The sequence below is a fragment of the Chrysochloris asiatica genome, unplaced genomic scaffold, assembly GCF_000296735.1.
Source record: "Chrysochloris asiatica unplaced genomic scaffold, ChrAsi1.0 scaffold00056, whole genome shotgun sequence".
Lineage (NCBI taxonomy): Eukaryota > Metazoa > Chordata > Mammalia > Afrosoricida > Chrysochloridae > Chrysochloris > Chrysochloris asiatica.
The window spans coordinates 978,779-991,809 of record NW_006408574.1 but is presented as its reverse complement, the minus strand read 5'-3'; the positions used below and the strand labels follow the sequence as shown (position 1 = coordinate 991,809).

The following is a 13,031-nucleotide window of genomic DNA, read 5'->3' as shown; positions in this document are numbered from 1 at the left end:
GCTGACAGGTCCAGACTCCTAGACTCTCCACATGGGGACAGCCACTATCTCTGTCCCTTTTCTTCCCAACCCTGGGGAGGTGGGGTTGGGACTCCCAGTCACATGGTTAGGTAGATGGGGTTCCTCCCCCATTTTTAACCTTCTGGAGAGAAAGAAACCCCACTGTTCCCCAAGAAGCACAGATTAAGGCTTCTCCACACCCTTGGTTCTCCAACCACAGTCAAGACACGAAATGTCACTGACCGTGGGTGTAGAATGGTGCACCGGCTCGCCCGGGTTCATGCAAGCACACAGCACACACATTCGTCGTGTTGAGACATGCGGGGGTCAGTCTGCTGGCGGTGGTAGTGAACTCTCTAGCCTTCTCACACTCAGCTTCCTGAAGGGCAGCAGCAGCAAAATCCACTGTCCCAAGCGACCCCCTCTGCGCGCGCGCGCGCGCGCGCGGGCACGGGCACACACACACACACACACACACACACACACACACATATACACACTCGCGCGCATACCCCCGGCTCACGCGCGCTCCGGCAAACGCTCCCACAAACGCAGGCGCACGCTGCGGCGCAGGAGGCGCCCCCCTTTGGCTCTGTGTTGGGGAGCGGGGGCGGCTGGAGGGGTAGGAGACGCTGGCTCGGCTCTCGGCTCCGCAGCTGCTGCCGTCACCGCGGCAGCGGGACCAGGACCAACGCAACAAGCGGAGCCCAGCCAGCCCCGCTTCAGCACCGCGGACAGCACCAGTCGCGCCGGCGTTTGGCGTCCAGACTGTTCAGCTTCCAGCGTAGAGCCGACTTGCTCCGAGGAAACTCAGGGGTTAGCTACAGGCTTGGTATCCCCCTTCCCTCAGACGGTGCCGGGACTGAGGCTCCCGAGGAAGACGTGGCCCCCGAAGACCGCCGGGGCGCCCTGTTGGGGATGCACCGAGGGTCCCCCGTTCGCTCCACGCAGAGCCAGGCCCGTTGCGGCCGGAGCCCATGAGCACCATGAGTCTGCTGACCCTCGCCCTGCTTTTCTCCTGCTCCTTCGCCCGCGCAGCCTGCGACCCCAAGATCGTCAATATCGGCGCCGTGCTGAGCACGCGGAAACATGAGCAGATGTTCCGCGAGGCCGTGAACCAGGCCAACAAGCGACACGGCTCCTGGAAGATACAGCTCAATGCCACCTCCGTCACCCACAAGCCCAACGCCATACAGATGGCCCTGTCCGTGTGCGAAGACCTCATCTCCAGCCAGGTGCCCACCAGCCCCTGCCCTCCCTCTCTGCCAGACCTAGTCTTATTCCATCCTTTCCTGGTTTCTCTCCCTCTCCTCAAAACCCATCCCCAAGCCACCTGGCTCAGCCTTGACAAGGCTGGCCTCACTAACTGCCAAATACTAACCATGCCAGATTCCCTCATCTTGTTCTCCTGACTGGTCACCTGACACCCCTGGCCAGTCCTTAGAAGGGCTCCAGGTTCTTACACCCCTCCATTGTAGTGGGTGTTTGGTAGTTTGTGTCATCATATGTCAGTGGGGGGGGGGGGCGCATTCGGAGGTGTAGGCAGAGGTGCCCAGCCAATGCCAGTACTGAGGGCTTCAAAGAGGCAGAGCCTGGGGCCATCTTTGTTTCTGTTTTTGGATTCTCCTTCTGTTTCTTTCTCCTCTCCCTTCCCTCCTCCCTCCCCCAGAGCAGCCCCTGGGGTCCTCAGGAGATGGGAAATGGCTTCTGTATCTAAGTGGGACACATTTTGTGCTGGTGGGAGATCAGGATGCGCATGCCAGAGCCAGTGGCAGGGCACAGCATGGAGCGCTGCGCTGGGGGGGAAGCATTTGGCAGCAGCGGAGCTGTCCGCCTGCTGAATGCCAGTGAAGCGGAGACGCTCTGCAATGCAGCCTTTATGTAACAGGCAGCACGTCGCGGCAAATGCTGCTCACATGTGCTCACCTGATGTGCACACGCCCACACGCACACTCTTATAAATACATGCTTGTGCAGACAGGCATGAACTTGCACTAGTATACACCTTGCAATCAGTGTTACACACCAGCTGTGAGGGGGTAGGGCACGCTTGTCCCTGAATGGGATGACATTCCAAGGTGCCGCCAATATGAAAGATGCCTGAGGCCAAAAGGGGGGAGGGTGCTTCTGCTAACATGCTACCAATGTTCATTCATCCTGAAACCTGGGAGGGGGAGGTGTTGAAACTTAGAGATGGTCCCAGCTGCTCTTTACCCTTGTCCACCCCTGAAGTAAAATGCATGTGTGTGACATACATCGAGGTAATCAGTGTGACATCATAAATTGCACAGCCTCATTTGCACACACTTGCCTCCCACAGCCACAGGTACACCTGCTCACATGCACACACTCTGCTTGGTTCATACTTGTGCATACATCACACATGCACACACATGCAGCACTCCAGATTCAATCATGCACATGCACTCACAGATATACAGATGCATGCCGGGCTTCCCCCACACACACTTGCCAGCATTTGCATGGTCGCATGCACACACGCACACAGGTACCCATGCAAATACTCCTGTACAACCCTTGACCCAGCCCCTCTGAGAGACTGGGATGAGGACCCAGGAGCGGGGGAGGAGCTGTCCACACACCACCAACCTCAGTAGCCATGTTCAGGGCCCTCCCCACACCTTACAAGCCACCCTGTGCCCCCCCCAACCTAGTATCCCATAGGATGGCACTGACCTCATCTGGGCCTCTGTAACCAGTGGCTTTGGTCCCGTGGTCTATCTGGGCCAGGGGAGAGGTGAAGGAGTGGATTCAGGGAGTCCAGGACCAGACAGTATGGGGAACCCCTTCTCTAACTCACTCAGTGCTGCTGTCTGGGTCCTCTGCTCCACCCTCCAACCAGGCACCCTTGCCACGTACTATCAGGAGGCAGAGGCAGAGGAGGTTCAGACCCAGGAATGGTGGGAGAGAAGGAGACACCCACACATCTGGGTACTGAGCCACTGGCTTCCGACCTGTGTGGCTGGGGCCTTGGTAGCAAGTCTCTCAGTGCCTTCTCTCCCTTCCTTGTGGGATGAAGTCAAAATTCTAAGTCAGGTTGGGTTCTCTCTCGTCCAGACACAACTGAGCCCTTGGCTCACACAAGCCTTTCTGGAGGCTCCTTGTCCAGCTTTTCTCCCTAAAGTTCAAGCTGCCCTGTGAGCTGCAGGTCTCTGAACTGCCCCCGACTCAGGAGGAGGGAAGGACAGGGTGGGCTGGACACTGTTATCAGCACAGCCTGGAACTCATTCCCCCTCAAGGGTCGGGGGCACACAGAAACCCCAGGGACAGCACAAGGGCAGGCCTGCCCATTTCTCTGTCAAAGGTCTGGCTCACCTCTGGGCAACCACTGGGTGATGGGAGGGACCACCTGGAGACCCCAGCAGGGAAATGGGCTGGTTGAAGGGACTCTGGCACCTCCGCGGTGTGTTCAGTGACAGAACGGATAGGAGACCCTGCTTGGTGGGTTTGGGAGCAAGGTCAGCATGTGTCTCCCACTGTATCACCACCTGGGCCCCCTATCGACCTGCCGAGTTCCAGGTTGCAGCTATCTCTGGGCAGGACCCACCTGTCCACACTAACCCGTCTTCTGTGTCCACAGGTCTATGCCATCTTAGTTAGTCACCCACCGACCCCCAACGACCACTTCACTCCCACCCCTGTCTCCTACACAGCCGGCTTCTACCGCATCCCCGTCCTGGGACTGACCACCCGCATGTCCATCTACTCAGACAAGGTAAGCCTGACCCCTGCCCAGTCGGCCTGGGGGCTGCCAACACTGTCAGGAAGTAGAAGGAACCTGCAGTCTCAGACCAAGCTCCTGCCACCAAGGAGGGCTTACATGAGCCCACATGTGTGCACATTTACACACTCACACACTCGTACACACACACGCAAACATACTCTCCCACACACACTCAGTCACACTCATATCATCCACTGTCACACACTTACACACACAAACACAAGTACACTCACTTACTGACACAGCCATGCACAGTCACGCACACACCCACACCCATACACACTCATGTTTACACACTTACATTCAAACTCACTCTCATACCAACCTCATACACATGCTCATTGCCACAGTTCCAGACACACAAACACACCCTTACATCACACATATAACACACACACACTCCCTCCTATACAGTTTCAGACACTTACACACACACTCACATACTCACACACAAACTTTCACTCTCACAACACATTCCCACACTCAGATAATCTTACACACCCACAATATTTCACATACACACATCTATACACTCACACACCCATGCACTTGAACTCACAAATTCAATTCACACTCACACATATACACATTTATATGCTCACACACACACACACACACAGCAGGACCGCTGTCATGTGACAGGTGCCATTGGCTCAGAAGGACAGCTCGCTCATGGGCAGGGAGGAGCAAGAGGCAGGGATACTTCCTGGAAGAGGCGGCGGCACATGGACTTTCAAAGGGAGAGCTGGGGCTCTAGAGGACACACAGACATTCCAAGGAGACACACAGACGGACATGAGATCTATTGTTCTTACCTCGTTCACCCCGGAGCATGGTGGGAAACGGTGTCTGCATCCATCCACATTTATCCACAGTGAATAACGGAGGGACACTTGGTGGGAGGCGCTCTGGCCATCCCACAGAACACCAGGGCTCAGGCCCTACGAAGTCCTCATGACCCATGGACTGGGGGTCTGACTATAGTCATCCCATTCTGAAAGGGTGCCTACAAGTGCTAAGAGGCTGTCAGGGAAAGGGTAGTCTGAGAAAGAGGGGGCTTGCTCCTGGCCCCCCAGGCGTTGTCCTACCTATGAGTCTCAGAGGACCCAGCAGCTAGTTTCAGAACTTGGCAGCATGGGTGCCATCCCAGCTCCTCATCTGCCTCCAGGGTTGTGGCCACCTGCAGACAGAATTGCAAGGTCACTGGGCCAGAGCCGTGCTATGTGGACCCCAGAGCAAAGGGGTAACAGACTAGGCTCTCCACCTCTTCTGAATTCTTCCAGTCTCAGATTAAACTGCTTCAAGGCCAGACCAAAGGTGCCTAGGGGGAGAGGGGGATGGGTCTGCCCACTTGAAGGGACAGTCAGACCAGGCTCAATTGGAGATTAGAGCAGCCACCCTTCCTGAGAGTTCAGAAAACCCTGGCTTCCGGTGAGGAATCCAAACTGCTCCCCATTCCCTTTCCTCTTGCTCTTCAGTCACGGTGTCCTCACAGGTAAAAGGTAGAAATAAGCAGCCAGAGGAGAGGTCCTGTCAAAGAACAGGCCAGATCCCCATCACAACCCACCCTCAGGTCCCCCCATAAGGCCACAGCTCACAGCCAAAGTTACTCATAGAGAGAGCAGCAAGGCCCAGGTCAGGGTCAGACCAAGACGCCAGTTTAGACTTCACCTTGAGGTGCATCCCAGCCAAGCGGATGAGGGGCCAAAGCCGTGCGGATTCTTGCATGCAGGCTCCAAGGCACTGCTCCCACCACAAAACAAGTGAGACCGAAACTGGAGAGGGTCCCAAGATCAGTATGGGTCTCTGGGGACACTACATCTGTCACCTGGACAGATGCAAAAGGACTAGAGCAAGGAGTACAGAGCCTGCCCCTCTCCTGGCCAGCTGGGCTCTGTGGACAGCTAGTGACAAACTGGACAGCTAGTGACAAACCCAAGTACACACAGAGAAGGAGGATGAGGCCAGCGAAGGACAGTCTCTGGACGCTGGTGAATCGGTGAAATATTTAACCCCGAGAGTGAAGACATTCTAGAGGCAGATACTGCATTTGGGGGGGACTATGCATGCAGTCCACTGGGGGTCTTGAAGGTGCAGCCTGTCGGGGAGAACTTGCCCTGACTTCAAACTGTCCAGTAGAGGTGGTGAGTTTACCCCAGGAGCACAGCACAGAGACCCAGTGCTCGGTCAGGGGTGCCAAAGTCTCTCCATCTCTCAGGTTAGATGATGTGGGGGGAGAGGGAGGAGAAGGAAGCATGCAAGGGCAGGAATGGAGGAAGAGGGAGATGCCCGTGCCAGACAAGTGGCCCCCCAGGTCCACAGACAGAGAGACGTGGGGAACCCTGGGTGGAGCAGGTACCCTCACCTGGTTTCATGAGCAGAAAGCAGTGGGGATCCCCAAGTCTAGCAAGGACCCCTACCCGGTGGAAGGAAATGAAAGACCCTGGGTCAAGCAAGTATTTCCACCTAGTTCCACAGGTGGAGGGCGTGGGAGACCCCAGGTTTAACAAGGGACTCCACCTGGTTTCACCTGTGAAAGAAGGTGGGGTCCCCCAGGTCTAGCATGTGGCCCCACCTGATCCCACAGAGAGAAAAGTGGGGAGCCCAGGTCTAACAAATACTATTACCTGGCCCCATAAATGGAGAGAAAAGGGGAACCCATCAGGCAAGTATCCCCACCTGGTCCCACAGGTGGAAGAAAATGAGAGTCCAGGGGTCTAGTAAGCAGCCACATCTAGGCCGGAAGGCAGTGGGGAATCCGGGGTACAGGAAGCCAGTCCGGACATAGCCTCAGCTCCTTCTCTGCGTGTCCCCCTCAGAGCATTCACCTGAGTTTCCTGCGCACCGTGCCACCCTACTCTCACCAGTCCAGTGTCTGGTTCGAAATGATGCGCGTCTACAACTGGAACCACATCATCCTGCTGGTCAGCGATGACCATGAGGGCCGGGCAGCGCAGAAGCGCCTCGAGACACTGCTGGAGGAGCGCGAATCCAAGGTGAGCGCCGGGCTGCCGGCTGGGTCGCAGAAGCGCGGAGCAGGAGAGGAACGGAGCGGGCCACCCGCCGCTGTGTCTGTGGCTCCGTGTTTGACACCTTTTCTTTCCATCGTGCATGGTCAGCACCATCACGTCTGGCAAGCGCCCGCCCCAGCCTGTCCTTGGCTCATTTCACTCGCTTCTGCCATTAGTCAAACTCTCCTTCGTGTCAGTCCCTGCCTGGCGAGGGCAGGCCCACCTGGAGCTCCGCAAACACCCTGCCCCCGCGCCAGGGCAGCCCCGCCTGGGCTCAGAACTCCGGGCGCCCCACTTCAGAGACCAGGCGACTCCGCCAGGCTCTCTCCCGGCACCCGAGGCCCCTGCCCAAGCACCCAGCCCTCTGCTGTGACCCATTCCCTGTCCTCACGCTGGCCTCTCCTCCCCGCCACCCTTCACCTCACTGTACATCGTCCACACCACAACCCCCATCCCACATCTGCCACACCTTTCAGGGGCCCTCTCAGCTGGAAACACCCCACTGGGAGTACCGCCCTGACCCAATTGGACCAGCTTATTCTAGAATGGTCTGACCACCCCATCCCCAGCCCGTTCCCCCTCTGTGGGGCTTCACAGAGACCAGAGTGGGAAATTCTGGGGGGGTCCAGGTGACCCCCACCCCTTTCCTTGCCCACTCAGATGCCAGTCTGAGGATGAGCTGGCCATGGACCAGGGACACACCCTCACCCAGCCCGGAGTTGGTTCACCCACAGGGCAACAGAGGGAAAAGCCCAGGTTTGGGGAGGGGCCCATGGAGACCAGACCCGGGGAGGGGCGCCGAATGGGGCAGGAGCATGCTCTGCCTGGGAAGCCGAACTGACTTCATCAAACGGGGCACCCACACTGGGCCCCCCACAGGAAGTAGAGGACACGACGGGGGTCCAGGCTAGAAGGCTAGAAGGCAGATCCAGAAGAGGGTGCATCTGCTGAGTCTGGGAGGGAGAGCGGGAGGGCAGGCTTACAGTACCGTGTGCCCCCTAAGACGACCTCTTGGAAGCTAAGGAAAAGATGTTGTGTGCAACTCCAGCACCCACTGAGAAAGTGACCTTCTGGCATGCCCACCCAATCAGCTCCCATCACACGCTGATAGCTGCCGGGAGCGCGCACACCATCCCACTCGCTCCTCACACACATGCACACGCCGTTGTACACCCAGTCACGTCCGCCCTGATGCTCTCTCAGGGGTCAGATGAACACTGTGGCATCCTCTCGCCTGTGGGCACACACACATGGCCGGTCCATCGGAAAACAACTCCATCACACTCCACACCTGCCCCACTCACACACAGGTGCAGACAAGTCCCCGCATGTGCTCAACAGCCTTCACTGTCTCCACCAGCTCACACCGACACATGCAAGTGCGCACATGCGCACAGGATCCTCACGCCCCCTGCAGACGCCGTGGGCACACCTCAGCCACGCAGACACACTTCACTGTCCAGCACACTGGGTGAAGGGTGTGCATCCACAGACACTCAGCCTCACAGACTACTGGTCGTGATAACTAACACCTTGACCGCCTGAGATGCAGTTGGGAGGATATGGGGAAGGGGCGCGGCGGGAGGGATGGGACAGGACCTGGGGGAGGGACTGCTCACCCCCCTCTAAAACCGACCTGGGGATGCTGCTGGAGCCAGAGGCAGGTGCATGGAAGGGGTGGGGGTGGCAGGTGGGACTCCCAAAGGGGACTGCGTTCGGTGTGGGTGGGGACAGGATCTCCCTTTCGCCTGAGCGGGGTCCCTTACCAAGAGCACAGCTCCTTGGCGGGAGCCCCCGTGGCTGCCACGCCCCCGCCGCAGTCCGCCCCGCCCCGCCCGGCCCCGCCCCGCCCCGCCCCGGTGTTTGCGAGCTCCAGGTCTGCGCCCGTCTGCAGACGTGCGAGGAGGTGGTGTGGTTGCTTTCGCGCCGTCATTTTCAACCGTTTATAATCTTCTGTGTCTGCATATTTTCTCTGTGCACATTATTCATCAGAGTAAAAAAAGGAACTATGAAAACCTCGACCAACTGTCCTATGACAACAAGCGCGGACCCAAGGTATATATGCATGGACGTGCACGCCACCCACCGACTAGGGCGCCCTGGCCTGCGGGCGCCGCGGCCACAGGGCCGCGTCCGGCAGAGCCGCGCCAGGCGCAGGCGCGAGCAGCAAGGAGGAGAGCGAGCTCGTGAGGCAGGCAGGCAAACAGGCAAGCAGGCAGGCAGGCAGGTAGGCAAGCAGGCAGGTAGGCAGGTAGGCAGGCGAGTGCTGCGTGGGTGCCCGCGGCTCACCCGCTATGCCTTGAAGTCAGGGCCTCAAGAAGTGCCGCTCTCCCTCCGAGAAGTGCATGCGAACCTCCGGGTCCACCAGGGTTTCTTCTGTGGAACCCAGGAGGGAGCCGACCGGCTGTCCGGCAGTCGGGGGTCGGCCACTCCTGCAAGGGGCCTGAGCTACAGGCCCAAGAAAGAGAGGCTCTCCCATGGTGTTAAAAGAGTCGGCCCCATCTCAGCTCCCGGTTGCATTCCAAAATTCTTTTGTTTCCTGTCCGCTGCACGCCTTCCTGAGTCTGGGCCACTCCAGCTTGCATGCTTAGTGCGAATACCAGGAGAGGAGGAGAGGAGAGTGAGCGCAGACAGCAGAGAGCAAAGAGGGCCTCAGACGGTGCCAGAGCGTCAGCAGGCTGGAGCGCAGGACCAGAGAGCCCGGCCAGGCCAGGCCAGGCTAGGAGTGAGGAAGGCAGGCGGACAGGAGTCAGAAGCTGGGTGTAGGCCATGCGGCCATCGCTCAGCTGCAGCGGGGTCCCTAGCGGCTGCAGCCCGACTCTCGCCCCTGAGGCGCTATGTCCCTGCCCTCACCGCCTGCTAACACCCCGGCTCACACCGCAGGCTGAGAAGGTGCTGCAGTTCGACCCAGGGACCAAGAATGTGACGGCCCTGCTCATGGAGGCCCGGGAGCTGGAGGCGCGTGTCATTATCCTGTCAGCCAGGTGAGTCAGGGCTGGGCCCTCAGTCCACCTAGGGCTATAGCTGGGCCATGGCCCCGGACACTGCTGGACAGAGTGAACTTCAGCTCCCTAAGTCCCTTTGCCCAGGAGAGCCCCACCCAGAGCACTGTCCATGCATCTGTCCCTCCATCTGTCCTTCCTTCCCTTCCACAATCACTTGCTGCTAGAGGGGCTATGTGGGGAAGAGCAAAGTCCCCAACTCAGAGAGGCACACCCAGCCCCGTGCAGGTTGCAGGGCGGGAAGTTCTTTGGCCAGCAGCAAGCAGAGGACTGGGAGCTTGGATGAGGTAAGGTCCAGTGGAGCGAGGGTCCTGGTGGGTCAGCCCCTAGAGAGGAGAGGGCCCCAATCCTGTACAGAGAAGGCGGTGTGAGGGAATAAGAGGAAACCCCGGGCACCATGGAAACCGAGATGCTTTGCCCCCTCGTTACAGCCTCAGGGTGAGACCACTGGGAAAGCCTTCCCATTGCAAATGGCTAAGCCCTCCAGGGAAGGGAAACACCAGGCCACTGGAGCTAGGAAAAGGAAGAGCCCCATAGAAACACTGCCGCCCCCCCCCCCCGGAAGGCAGCAAGGGGCACTGTGCTCAAGGAACACACCCCAAACTCTGCCTGTCCAGAGACATCTGTCAGAGCGCCAAGTTCTCCGGCACAAAGCCAGGGTGTGGGACTGGCAGTATTGTCCAACTAGAAGGCAAGAATGTTTCATCCCATGGTTGGAGCCCTACCTTACTGCTGGCGCTGGTGCCAAAAGTGGTCCCACCCCAGGTCTCTCCTCTTCTACTCCTCTGGCAGTCCCAACCATGCACTTCTTACCCAACCCATTTACAGTGAGGAACCTGGGGCTCAGGGGCACTGGTCACTTTCCCACAACACTGAATGTCCAGCCCTGGAAACTGCAGGGAGGGCTGTTTAAACATGCACCCAGGCAAGGGCAAAGACGGCATAAACTCAGCCCAGGAGAAGCCCTTCAGACTGTCTTCATTCCCTATTCCTTTACACCGGGCCTCTAAGGAGCACTGGTAGTATAGTGGTTACGAGTCAGGCTGCTAACCTCAAGATCAGCAGTTCAAAACTACCAGCCGTTCCATGGGAGAAAGATGATGCTTTCTGCTCCCATAAAGATTTCCAGCCTCGGAAACCCTAAGTCCATGGTATAATACCACCACCTGACACCTCAGGCAAGAGAGAGCTTGAGGGAGACTGGGTGAATGTGATGAGATAGAAGGGTGGTTGGCATGTAGACAGATGGACATGGACAGACAGAAAGGCAAATGAATGAACAGCTGATAGCCTAGTGGTTACGAATTGGGCTGCTCATCTCAAGGTCAGCAGCTCTGCGGGAGAAAGATGAGGCTTTCTCTGCTCCTGTAAAGATTTCCAGCCTCGGAAACCCTATGCAGGGTCACTATGGGTCGGAATCAACTCAATGGCACTTAACAACAAGACGTCAGAGCAAGATCATCCAAGACAGGGTAGCTCAAGGAACCCATTTCCCCAAAACATATGAAGAGGATCCTGTCAAGCTGTCCCTGCCCACTCTCTATTTGACAGAGTGACAGAGCCCCATCACACCTGGGGGACTTCCCTCCAGCCATTGAGTCCTTGCCCAGCAGCACGGGGCCTCATTCACCCTGGACACATGCCAAATCCTCAAGGCCAAGGACAGGCATGTCAGGTTTGGTTCCAAAGCAAGGTCGGCCCAGGAAGAAGGACTCATTCTTGGAGACAGACTGACATACACCAGCAGCCATGTACCTGTACCTTGTACACACCCCATCCAACCGGTCTCTGTACAATGCGGGACATTTGGTTGTCAACTCCTCATTTTTATTCTGCTGAAATGTCTTTATTGGGATCCAGGATTTCCATAAAGCATGGTGATGAAGTTCGGCTGACTGGATTTTTGTCAATAGTCATTTCACTGATCAAAGCTGCTATCTGTGTGATGCGTGTGGGACTCCACCAAAATGACTTTCCCAAAAGCGCTGCATGCAACCTGAGCTTTGTGACGGAGGTGTGATTCTCGGGCGGGTCTCTGGTGTGGTTTTCACTGCGTGATAGGATCATGTTTGGTGAGCAGTGTATTGTTGTTGTTAAGTGCCATCGAATCAACTCTGACTCAAAGCAATCCTAGATAGGGTTTCCAAGTGGTGGCTGGTGGGTTTCACCCACCAACCTTGTGGTTAGCAGTCCAGTGCTGACCCTCCAGTGCCACCCCAGGACTCTGATGGGCCGTGTTGTTGTTGTTGTTGTTGTTGTTAAGTGCCATCGAGTCGGGTCCGACCCATAGCGACCCTGTACAGGGTTTCCGAGGGTGTAAATCTTTACGGGAGTAGAAAGCCTCATCTTTCTCCCGCGGAGCGACTGGTAGTTTCGAACCGCTGACCTTAAGGTTCGCAGCCCGATTCGTAACCACTACGCTACCAGAGCTCCTTGATGTAGTACCAGTCAAAACATCACAACTTTCTGCTGCATAAATCCACCAAGAGCTTCTCAGTAGAGCAAACGTGCTATGCACATCCCTACTGCACGCTGTTGTTGAACAAAGTGACCTTCTGCACAACAGACGCAAACACTGCCCGGTCCTGCTTCAACCTCAGTCTTTCCTGAGTTCCAGCCTCTTGTTGAAGCCATTGTGTCTGCTCATCACATTGAAGGGCTTCCTCTTTTTCACTGACTCTCTTCACCAAGCATGATGATCTTCTCCAGAGACTGGCCCCTCCTGAAAACATGCCCAAAGTACTTGAGACAAAGTCTTGCTGTCCTCCCTGACTGTTCTTCTGCCAGCCCAGGTTTATTCATTGTCCTGAAAGTCCATGGTATATTTAGTATTTTTCACCAACATCATAATTCAATATATCGATTCCTCTCTGGTCTTCCTGAGTCACTGCCCAGCCTTCACATGCATGTGAGACTGTTGAAAACGCCAAGGCTTGGGTCAGGTGCACCTTAGTCCTCAATCTGACATCTTTGCTTTTTAACTTCAAAGAGGTCAAATCTTTGACAAATTCAAGATTCTATCCGTTTATCACCTTGCTGCTTATTGCTCCAGTGATGAGGACTTTCGTCTTCTTTATGTTGAGGTGTAATCCATACTCAAGACTGTAATCTTTGATCTTCATCAGGAAGTGTTTCAAGTTCTCTTCACTTTTAGCACACAAGATTGTGTCAAAACTCTCCTAGGTTGTTAATGAGTTTTCCTCCAATCCCGATGCTTGGATTATTTGTTAAGAATACATAGTGAAAGCAACCTAAGACAGAGCCATTGCCATG

General features: G+C 56.5%; 1 protein-coding gene across 7 annotated transcripts in view; it reads left to right on the top strand.

The window, feature by feature from the left end:
• The first annotated feature begins 837 nt into the window (after positions 1-837).
• Positions 838-13,031, top strand: part of GRIN1 (glutamate receptor, ionotropic, N-methyl D-aspartate 1) — a 29,075-nt gene continuing 16,881 nt past the window's right edge. For 2 of the 7 annotated variants that reach the window (XM_006863671.1, XM_006863668.1), the window contains exons 1-5: positions 935-1,235; positions 3,602-3,736; positions 6,565-6,741; positions 8,749-8,811; positions 9,640-9,740. In XM_006863671.1, coding sequence (XP_006863733.1) covers positions 978-1,235; positions 3,602-3,736; positions 6,565-6,741; positions 8,749-8,811; positions 9,640-9,740 — 734 coding nt within the window. In that variant the 5' untranslated portion in view covers positions 935-977. Of the gene's footprint in view, positions 1,236-3,601; positions 3,737-6,564; positions 6,742-8,748; positions 8,812-9,639; positions 9,741-13,031 lie in introns of all 7 variants that reach the window. The other 5 variants (XM_006863670.1, XM_006863672.1, XM_006863667.1 and 2 more) reach the window with 4 other exon arrangements.